Here is a 12,100-nt window from a genome sequence, read left to right as displayed (position 1 = left end):
GTGATTCCAAATTTCGCGAATTTGAAATGCCCGTTAAATGAATTTCGCCAGTGTTACGTCTGTTTGTCTGTGCCCATACCGTGACATGCTCTATTACCGTGAGGTTAAAAAAAACTCAAGTTACAATCGATCAGATAAAAATACCGTATGATTATTTTCAAGTCGTTCATGTTTTATATAGTAGACCGTTTAATATACTTTGCATAAAAAAATTAATTTGAACCATTTTGAAAATTTAACCATAGTTACAGTTGACTGCTAGGTCACATTTTGAAACATCTCTCAATTGAATGAACGAAGTGCATCACAAATAAAACTTTTGTACTAAACAACGTATTGAGGTTTGCATGATTGATTCGGGAACTAAAATATATATATTTCACTTCGCCATTTTGGAATTATAACTGAAACACGGTATTTGGAACACATAAGCAACCGTGCCCTAATACCGTGTGTTGGCACCAGGCGATTACATTCTAACATCATTTTTGTTTGTTTGTGTGTGGAACTTTAGTTCAAGTTTGTCTTGGCTTTCTAAATACTACTTAATGTGCTAACGTTTGTGACAATCATTTAGAAAAATAAATAATATAATATGCTAAAAATCCACATAATTCCCAAATACACGGTATTAGGCAACACACGGAATTAGAGCAGGTCACGGTACTATACTGAAGCTAATTGGAACTTTCGGTATGTGATGAAAAATAACAAATCAATTGAATTTCAATAAATGTGATTAATAATTGTGAACGCAGTCAATCAATAAGAAAAAAAAGACAAAGAAAATTACATTCTAACTTGACGTTTGTTTTAAGTTGTTTGAAAGAATCAGTCTTCTTCGTCATCGCTGATAATCGCCCTACGTTTGGTCTTCTTCGCCGTCCCACTGTCTTCTTCGTCCGATACGTCGGAAGTTACGGGTCGGCTTCGCTTAATTCCTAGGGAAGTGGCGCTACCATCGTTACTACGCTCGTCTTCGTCCTCAGAAACGACAAGCCGGACCTGCTCGCTATCCGATTCCGGTTCCGAATCAGAGTTCAACACGATTTTGGATTTCTTCTTCTTTGGCCGACTGGTGGTATTTTCTGTGAGGGTTTCGTTGGTTTCATCTTCGTCACTTGTCACCACTAGTGATCGATGGCTAGGGAAATCATCCAGACTGTCCAGTTCACCATCGCTAAGCCTTGAAGTAGTTTCCATTAGTGCCTCATCACCACTTTGCTTTTCCAACTCGTTGAGATCGAACTTGGTGGATTTCTTCTTCCTTTGCTTCGGTTCTTTTGGCTTTTTGGCGCTCTTCTTGGTCGCCTTGGGCTTGAGTGGTTCGCGAATCTCACTCTCGTCGTCACTCTTGCTGTACAAAATGTTTGTCTTGTTACGCCACGCGCTGAAAATTTCATCCGATACTTCTGTGTCGTCCTCATCGTCCGAAGGGTGGCCAACATTTTCTATTGCCAAAGGCTGAGACCCATCTTCAGCTTCATCTTCGGCTGATTGATGCTCACCTTTCAGGACTCCTACGCGAAGTCGCAAATCGTCAGGTTTCATCGATATCGGAATGCGCCAGTATGCTTCCTGTAAGTAAAAGGTGAAAATATTTAGTCACAAGGATCATATATAAACCTTAGGGTAAAATTTTCATAATATATACTACTATTTTTTTACAGTTTTCATGCATTGTTTGAATGTTACCAAATAGGTCGGTGAACCTTATTGGGTCTGGTACCCTTAAGCGCCCTAGTTCCGCGCATTTGGTCCAAAAACAATAGAAATTTTCATAAAATGTTAACATTTACGCAGACCGCTATTTATATATGATGGTAATACAATACAATTGCTGCACTACCGTCAGACGGAGTTACCTTGGACATTTACGTTTTGGATTTATTTGCAGCATAAATATGTAGGTCTTTACAAAATGTATGGTCGGAAGTCACATATATTTCCACAATACTCTGCGTTCACATCTGTTATCCCCCAAGATATAAGCCTTAAGATGAAATATCTTAGAATCCAAATGTTGCCGCAACCACTGTGCGCAATAGATAGATGTGGTGAAGCAACCGAAATCAGCTAACTCTATCTACATTTACATGCACATCTAAGATGGATCTCTCATTGTACAGTAGTTTCTCGATTTTATCAATCACAATAATTGTATGAAATTCATACATTTTACATTGAAAAATAACCCTTAACAATTATCATATATCTCTTTGACCCATCTCTTACATAATTTTCATTTTGTTTGCTCTATTTCTGCCATTTAAATCTAACATTTTGATGGAAATTATACAGCAGAAAAATACATTTTCATTTTATCACGTTTCGGTATATCACGCCAAAAAAATTTGGATCCGTGATATAATCGAGAAATTACTGTATCTGGTTTAGGATATAGTTTAGAAGCGAAACATTTTGTCAGTATTGACACCGAAATGCATTCACAGTCAGTTTGCTTTCCGTTGGGTACGCAGTATGTACACCATATGAGTTCTCTGTAGTAAAGAGAAATAGTTAAACTAGCGTAATAGAATTAGTTGGCGCAGGTTAAAAACTAAAAGTACACAGAAATGTAAGTAACCTGTACTACATAGGCTAATAATTTTATTATTAAGCAAATATATTTGCAGCTTTGAAGCTGCCCAGTTTGGCAACTACAGGACTGTGTTGTTGGGTCGTGGGTTCGAATCCCACCGGTCGAGGATCTTGTCGGGTTGGAAATTTTCTCGACTTCCCAGGGCATAGAGTATTTTCGTACCTGCCACACGATATACGCATGCAAAAATGATCATTGGCATAGTAAGCTCTCAGCTAATAACTGTGGAAGTGCTCATAAGAACACTAAACTGAGAAGCAGGCTCTGTCCCAGTGGGGACGTAACGCCAGAAAGAAGAAGAAGGACTGTGTTTTAATTCTCTTATCTACGCCAACACCACAGATGGCCGACTTGTGCCCCTACTCACGTTTCCAAGGCACTAAACTGGAGAAATAGTTGGCAAACGTTGCTGATCTTCTTATTTCAAGTTTTCCACTAGTGCACAAAGCCAAAATAAAAAGTGCAATATTGTTGGATGCTTTCTTTGCAAGATTTGTGCCTTTGATGTTTTGGTGCGATCTTAAAAGTTCACTGTTTCACCTTAAAAATCTTGACTTGTTCAACATGCACATAATTAAAAGATGATTTTTTTTAAAGATAACAAGTGCCGAAAATAAACAATGTTTTATGAGAAAAAAAACCTAAAACCCGAAATAGTTCGTTTTTGTTCCTAAATTGCTAAATTTGATGGGTTTTATTAAAGTGTCTTTCTAAAAAAACAGGGGTTTTAGACGTGTTGGCTCGCGGATCACTTTTTATAATTGGTTATGGGTGTCTAAAATGGAAATTTTCAGCAATACGAAATGTATGAATGAATCCTTATCATGACTTCGTTTGAAGTGGCTGCTTGGGCACGTCAGGAGTCCTATTATCAATAGGAGTCAATATTTACCTCCTTTTCCAGAGCAGCCTAGATAGCCACGTAGTGTCGGTAGCGGTTGTTTCAATTTCCGGTGGTAACATTATGGTGTGATGCGTACCGTGCCTAGGAATGCATAGTTCTTCTTCTTCTTCTTTTTTTTTCTAGGCATTTACATCCCAACTGGGACAGAGCCGGCTTCTCAGCTTAGTGTTCTTATGAGCACTTCTACAGTTATTAACTGAGAGCTTTCTTTGCCTAAGTTGTCATTTTCGCATTCGTATATCGTGTGGCAGGTACGATGATACTTAATGCCCAGGGAAGTCAAGAAAATTTCCATTACGAAAAGATCCTGGACCGACCGGGAATCGAACCCAGACACCTTCAGCATGGCTTTGCTTTGTAGCCGCGGACTCTAACCACTCGGCTAAGGAAGGAAGGAATGAATGGTTAGGGGGGTCTAAATGAAACTTAACCGCAAACGGAGCGTGTGGAGTACCAGGGCACCCTCTGTAGTATTGTGCCCTTCCTGTGCTACACGGAGCAATGGCGCAGGTGAACTTGAGATAATCGGCTGCCCTTCTTCAGTCTCTAATCTGAGGCTTGGGGGTCTATTTTGTAAATCGAGCGGATTTTAGTGACTCGTCTGTAATCATTGTCGATCAAAGTATGCATGCATATTTCAGATGTCACAGGTCGACTCTCATAGTAATCCAGTCACATAGAGTGACAACTGTCGATAAACTCGAGTGACAGAGCCGAGTCGAGCAACATTTTTGGTCGACAGTGACTCCGGTCGAGTCGTTGTTGGTCGATTCGACTTATAAAATTGGGCCCTTAATAAGGGTGGGACCAGGTCCGTCGCACTCGGGCTGAAATTGGGTACCACTTCTAGTACTGCATTTGGTCCCTCGGCAGTGCCAAAGGTACCCAAGTTTGACAGATCGCAGTACACTTTTCACGGCATTCTAGATTACCTTATGAGCCATAAAATTTTGAGCAACTGCAAGGGACATGGAGGTCTTTAATTTGTCTTTGGTGGGACTATGAATATCTTGCTATTTAATTTAAATTATCACCTATATGGCTTCGCATTATGCGTTTTACACAGTGTATCTGAGCTTTTTCGCCTTTGGCAACTTTCGATAGATACCGATCTGTTTTTTTTCGCTGCCGGTTTTTTTTCGTGCTGGGATTAAAGCTTAAACTTGCCTAGTTTGGGTAGTGGATACGGTTAGGTTAGATCGGATCAATCTTCACCATAAAAGAACAATCAAACGATCAATCTTTGCAGACTCATGCAAAATGGTACAGCCCAAGTGGCGCTAGTTCAAGAACCTTACTATCGGGGAAAGGGAAACTTCTATCTAGGTAACCTTGTGCACCTAGGTTTCGCTGCTTTCAGTAGAAATGAAATGACGAACTCGCGTGTCATACCCCGCGCATTCGTGCTCGTTAATAACGCAATCGTTGCTACACTCATTTCTGAGTTAACTACCAGAGATGTATATGCTGTCACAATAGATGTTTCTGTTGGTGACGTCAACAGGAAATACGTCTATTGTTCGGTATATTTACCACATGATGAACAATCCCCAATGGATGACTTCAAACGAGTTGTCTTACACTGCGTAACAAAAGGCCTTCCACTGATTGTGGGCAGTGATGCTAATGCTCATCACATCATCACGTAACATAGGCAATCGCCCAACCTTCATGGTTTCTAATAAAGAAGAAGTGTTAGACATAACGCTCTGTTCGAATAGAATCAGTCACGAGTTGACGAATTAGCATGCATCAGATGAGGAATCATTATCTGATCATCACTACATCTTCTTTGAACATTCAAATGAAACTGCGCAGACTTTGCGTTTTATTAATCCCCGGTCAACAAACTGGGAACTCTTATTGAATTGGTTGTGACCAAATTTCATGAATATTCTCCGTCCATTGAAAATCCAAGTGATCTGGATGATTCCGTTGATACTACAACATCCTACATTATGGAAGCTTTTGAAGAAGCATGTCTCCTGCGGTCTGTGAAGGCTACAAGAGGGACCCCATGGTGGAATCCCGATCTGACTAGACTCAGGAAACAATGTAGAAGGATTTGGAACAGACGCCGTTCAGCTGAATCACTGTCGTTCAAGTCGGCTCGCAAGGCTTACAAGAAGGCTCTTCGTTTTGCTGAACGATCCGGCTGGGAAAATCTTTGTACAAATGTTTCCAGGTTGAATGAAGTCAGTCGGCTGAACAGAATCCTTGCAAAATCTAAGGACGTCCAAGTGAACGAAATTCGCTTACCTAATGGTGACTTTACTTCTTCTGATGAAAAAGTTTTAGAATGTTTATTCAATACACACTTCCCCGGATGTGTGGACATAGCATCTACGGATGAACCAAATGTCTTTTTATGTAGTTATGAGTCTCTGGCTTCGCAGTATCATAACTACTGAATCGATTCAACAGGCACTTAATAAATTTGCTTATCAAACATATTTTGAAAAAGCAACTTGTAAGCAGTTTTGCTACCGGGTATATTCCCAGATCCTGGCGTGATATTACAGGGAAGTTTACACCGAAAGGAGGACGCACGTCGTATGAAGAAGCGAAGAGTTTCAGACCAATCAGTCTGACCGCTTTTCTTCTGAAATATCTGAAACGCATTATCGATCATCACATCCGTGATGTTTATTTGGCAAACATGCCTCCCAGTCATGTGAATCAAAATGCTTATTAATCTTGAAAGTTCACTGTCACTCTGCTACACAAAGTTGTATACGACATCGAGAAAGCATTCTCAGCTCAGAAGCAATCCTGCTTGGGAGTTTTCTTGGACATTGAGAGTGCTTTTGATAACGTGTCTTTCGATGCCATATTGGAAGTTGCACGAAATCATGGGCTACCTACAATGGTTACCAATTTGATTCATCAAATGCTGAAAAACCGACATCTCTTCTCGACATTGCGTCAAGCAGCGGTTCGAAAATTGAGTGTTTGCGGATGCCCCCAAGGGAGAGTCTTGTCACCAGTTTTGTGGAATCTCGTTGCAGATACGCAATTGAGGCAACTCAATAATAGCGGTTTTCCAACTTATGGATTTGCCGACGACTATCTAGCTCTGATAGTTGGTATGTGCATAAGCAACCTATTCGACCTGATGCAAAGTGCTCTGCAGGTAGTCGAGAGTTGGTGTCGCCAATATGGCCTTTCGGTTAACCCGAATAAAACATCTATTGTTCTTTTTACGGAAAGACGAAACCGCGATGGAATTCGACCTTTACGTCTTTTTGGCACTGAGATTAATGTGACTGATCAAGTAAAGTATGTCGGAGTCATTCTAGATTCCAAACTTTTATGGACAGCTCACATTGATTTCAGAGTCAAAAAAGCTTGTATGGCCTTCGGTCAATGCCGGCGAACCTTTGGTAAAACTTGGGGCCTCAAATCCAGGTATCAGGTATCAGAAGGCCGGCTCCAAAGGCACGTTCCCCACCAGTTGGGAGATTTGTGCCATCGCCATATTTGAGCCTATTTCATCATCTACCCGATGGGAGAGGAAAGGGAAGGGAAAGATGGAAGGAAATAGGAGTGGGGTCCCTTGAAGAGGGAAGATCGCATAAGCGAAATGAGAGCATGTAGCTCCATACCACAATGTGTTCGAACAGCGCCCTAAAAAGTGCCCAAAACGCATGAGTGTAAAGACTCAGGAAACAATTAAATCAGAGCTCATTATCACAGCGGGTTAAGAATAACAGAATATCCTGAAGATTCAGGCTTCTGTATTCAGTTTTACTTAATGAGGGTTTACCAAGTAATTGGAATCGCATTTGCGAAAAAACTGGACAGTTACATATCAGGTGATATGAAGTTCCATAATCGGAGTCACAACTATCACACACAAGTGAGTCAGCACGCTGAATATTTGCCATGTGATAGTTGAGTCGGTAGTGACCTGTCAACGCTTTGACCAAGAGATTGCAATACTTTGACAGAATTGTTAAATACTTCGCAGCCCTTGGAGATGGCTCAGTACAATTTTGTTTGACGACACGACTCCAAACTATTCCAATATTTCTTGTGCTGATTTGCCGCCCAAGAATTTATCTGAAGCTTCACCCAGCACTTCGAAATTGGAACAGCTGGCTCAGGACCAATGAAGTCATGTGATGCTCCATCGCGAGCTAGCTCATCAGCCAATTAATTTCCAGCGATGGAAGAATGGCCAGGTACCCATACAAGGTTTACAGAGTTGGCTGAATTCAGTTCCTCAATTTGAGTTCGACATGCGATAACAAGCTTCGACCTTGAGTAAGTTCTCAACTAAGGTACCGTGGGGTAAGTGGATACAGCAAAATCCATAGCCAACTTCATTGTTATTTTCAGCTAACGTGAATAATGTAATTCTAACTTTTTTTTTCTGTGGATAACAAATGAGAAACTAACGTACGATAATACGCTTTCAGTTGGAGAATTTGTATATTTTTCTCTTTTGCATTCCAGCTTAGCAAAACCACAAAAAATTTTGTTTGAATTTTTCAATTTTCATTTTTTTTTTGTACTAGAAAGACTGTACAACACATTTAGATGGATTAGTTAAAATTTTCTCAGATTAATTTGGCAAATTCAAGCTAGGAATGAAAAGTTGCGTTAAGTGTACTATGATCAATAAATCTGTATTGATTTACAAAAATTACAGTTGTTTCATTGTGATTCATACAATTAGAACAGAAATATTCACCATGTGTTGAAAAAACTAATAGTATTCGATTTTTGGCAGAGATACAATGGATTTTATATCGACAGAAAACAACTTTAAAATGAATAATTTTTGCAGTCAACAAGTTTGCTTGTGTTAGTGCACGTGTAGTATCAGTTTTGCAAAAGTATCAGTGTGTATGTGAGAATATAACCTAAAATGAAGCACAGGTGTGAAACATTCGAAATTAAAGTATTTATGCTTATTACGGACAAATGATCCACTTAGCCCACTGCCACACTTCCCTACGGTTTCTTAACTCAAACAGTTTGCACCAGTGGGGCAAGATGAGCAGCATGTTCAAAATAAGGGAAAAGTGTGAAATTTAAAACCACATACAATTGTGAACTTAGCATATGGTATCCGTTTTCCACAAAACTTTTTGTTTTAATACATATCAACAAACAATAATTTGAATAATTTTTTAAGTTAAATCCCAGGAATTGATTTTTTTTAAATGGGTCAAATTTGATTTAATTGATGATAAATACCATTAGAAATTCAAGATAATATCTTCGGAAATCACAAGCATTGAAAGATAATGGGTTTCTCAAGTAAATTTTACCTATTTATATCTTGCCCCGGAATATCTCTGACCGAGGATAAAACAGCTAATTTTTAGAGTGTCATTTGGAAAACTATTTTTCACTCTTCAAAACTTTGAAAATAATAATGTCAAATATGAGGATTATCACTAATTTTACCAAAATAAGAATGTTGAAGTAGGCTAAACTTACTATGTGGTAAAAAAATACAGGAATTGAACCAAGATCATTTTACCTTATAACTACGATCGTTACTACACAAAACTAAAAATGGTCCAAAATTTGTCGAAATTTAAGAAATTTTTGACATTTACCCATAACGCTATTTGTACATGATAGTAATACGTCATAATTGCAATTAAAATTATCATTTCCGATTTTTGTTAAATATTCTAAAATGCGCGGAATAAGGGCCTTAGGTGCGCTGAATTACAGCACTTTACGGTACTTTGTAAAAACGTTCAAAGCGAAAAGTGGCCCATCTGGCACCGTATCAATTTACATCGAATTATATGCAATGTATCACATAAAACAACTTGGTAAAGCAGGACAGCTGGTTTAAATAAGGAACTGTCCCGCACAAGCTGGGACGCCTGGTCAATTTACATTTAGGTAAAACTTACGTTTTCAGCGGGTGCTTCCAAGCCCAATTCTTTGAGAAGCTCCTTAAACTGCGGATTTTCTAAAGCTTCTCGCTGTGCTTGCATAACCGGAACCACTGGCACTCCGTCGTCTGGATCCTCGGAGTCCTCCTCGTAGTCAGCACAAGCTTCGGTAAACGACTCCATAAGCCATTCAATTGCTTCCTTCATGGATTCTTCGATTTCCGACATGATCGTTCGAAGTCGACGGAAGTTCAACGACGATGCTGCAGGCGGTTTTCGTTTGGCTTTAGCTTTTGAGGAAATTGAGTTTGTCGGTCTTGTTAGACGATTAACGTCTACGTCGTCATCAGAATCGGATGTTAAACCACCATCACTGCTCATCGGATCCCCACCTTCGGCAGGCTTTTTCTTCGAGCGAGATTTTCTGGGAGGTTTCACCTCGGACTTGTCGGCAATGAGTCCCAGCGAAAGCATCCGCTTGACTATAGACTGTTTGGAGCGCGTTCCGTCAAACTCCCCGGTGATGATTGCCAGTACATTTTCGTTCATACGGTGCTCATCGTATAGTTGTTTCAGCTTTTCATCTTGCTCGTTGGTCCAGAGGTGCTTATTGCTGGCAGCGGCGTTGCTTTTCTTCGTTGGCGCCTTGAATATCAGTCCGAGTTCTTTAAGTTTTTTAATAACGGCTCGCCGGGTGCGCGACTTGTCAATCAAGTTGTCCAATATCCAGTCGATAACGTCTGCGAAAGAACCAAACGAAGCATAACGAACATGATTATAACGTGGTCACGAGAGGGGGCAGGAAGAGCAATTCTGTAGATAATAGAATTAATTAAAAGCGATTTGCACCATTTCAAAAAGATAAAACTGGAAAGTTAGGAAAGCGGTAGGTATGATGAACAGAAAACAAAATGGAAGCATAAAAACTACAATTCGACGTTGATTGCGATTTGTGACTTTTTCCTTTACCTCTCGTCAGCCCAGGTGAGCACGTCGAGAGGAAGGATAGAAAACTTTTAGTGCTTGAGCGATGTTCCAGAAGCAATTAAATTTGAATGACGATAGCAGTGATTTAGATTGAAACAACTGAATTTCGCAATGGAGCCTCAACTGAGAATAAAGTTTGAAAAGAGTAACCATTTCATAGTTCATATTTGGACCAATTTTTCAAATAAAATTTTAATATGCTATAGCCATTATTTGAGCGGGAAAACTTTCTAAAGTAGTACCAACAACACACTCTATCGTATTTTAAAATAAGCCTTTATCAAATATTTCAGGATCTTATTAGATTTTTTATGTACAAGGGCGTATCGACCTATCTGCTATTATTATATGGAACTTGTATTTGGAAAAGACAAATTTTAAATTAAACTCAACAAACCGTTGGATAGACTCCTGAGAGAAACGCGCTCATTAAAACGATCCTATTAAGTAGGAGATTTTAAAATTAGGAATTGGAAAAGTGGGAATATTTGAAACATTTTAAATACAGTAGAATGTCCGGAATTTGAATCATAGTAGTACATTGTAATACAATAATTTCTGAAAAACTTTTATTCTCCTCAATCAGCAAAGTTAGGAACTTTAGAATATACTTATCCGCAAATCCGGTTTAAACCCAATAAAACATTATCTATAGCTTAATGGAATCCATCACTAACATGGAACCGAAATTGAAAAAATCTCATTTACGACGAGAGCGTGCACGATATACAATGCTTCGGCAGTACGCAGCTAGATTGCAACGCGGAGCATCTGTCTGGATTTTTGCTAAATTCGCCATCACCAGCAGGAACTTATTTCTGTGACAGTGATAGATGTTGCTCCACACTGTCTTATGTTACCCAACTGGTAACATGCTTTGCGTTGACTGTTTCTTTTACGCTTGAGCTGTATTGTTACATGTTAAACTAAATAAGAATTTCTTGTCAGAAGTACTTTGGCTGACACAATCAGTGCTTTTCTTCTGTTAACGACACAATCCATCGATGTCAAACTACGAGAGGATGCAACGATAGAAATTGCACTTAGCGTATCTTGGTATTGTGTTCTTAAATTTATGTACAGTTGGTTTAAATATGTGTCTTTTTATTTAATCTCTGATAAAATGCAAATCTATAGTCATAATGATAAGCCCAAAGAAAAGTGGTTTTGGATATCAGCTTTCAGCGGTGATACAAAAGCTTATGCTCTTTTACAATTGAACTAAAGTAAGTGAAACGTGACTGTCCCACAATTTCAACAATACAATACACCTCACATGGATCCCTTGAATGCCGGCGATAGCTTTCACCTCAATTCAATTTACGCAAAATAAAATGCTAGGAACTCACAGACAGATAAGATTTTTTATATAATTTCCTTGATCCCGTTTCCATTTCCTCGTCGTGCATGCAATTCGAAAAAAAAAAAACGAAGGAAAAACTTCTCTTACCTTGATCGCTTTCGGGATTTTCTTGATTTTCCATGAACAGTCGCCGAAGCTCTTCCTCCTGCTCCTCGTTCCATGCACCTTTCATTCGTCCGCCGGTGCCGCTGTTTGTAGACCGGATGAGAAAAAAAAAAACCCGGCGACGAGCGTCGGGAAAGCAGAAAAATCATCATTTATACACTCCTCGTGGCATACACTCCCGTGCAAAAGTTTAAAAACATGTGAAAGTGGTTTGTCCATAAATCTGTGATTACACGTCTAATTAAAAATCTTTATGGCTCGTTCTGAAGGCAATT

At 39.3% G+C, this 12,100-nt stretch overlaps 1 protein-coding gene across 1 annotated transcript in view; it reads right to left on the bottom strand.

The window, feature by feature from the left end:
- Positions 1-719: 719 nt before the first annotated feature.
- Positions 720-12,100, bottom strand: part of LOC5572105 (protein timeless homolog) — a 233,217-nt gene continuing 221,836 nt past the window's right edge. The window contains exons 13-15 of the mRNA XM_021849051.1: positions 11,808-11,908; positions 9,389-10,110; positions 720-1,578 (exon numbers count right to left, since the gene is read on the bottom strand). Of these exons, the coding sequence (XP_021704743.1) occupies positions 832-1,578; positions 9,389-10,110; positions 11,808-11,908 (1,570 nt within the window). The 3' untranslated portion in view covers positions 720-831. The remainder of the gene's footprint in view (positions 1,579-9,388; positions 10,111-11,807; positions 11,909-12,100) is intronic.

The sequence above is a fragment of the Aedes aegypti genome, chromosome 1, assembly GCF_002204515.2.
Source record: "Aedes aegypti strain LVP_AGWG chromosome 1, AaegL5.0 Primary Assembly, whole genome shotgun sequence".
Lineage (NCBI taxonomy): Eukaryota > Metazoa > Arthropoda > Insecta > Diptera > Culicidae > Aedes > Aedes aegypti.
This window is presented reverse-complemented; position numbering and strand designations above follow the sequence as displayed.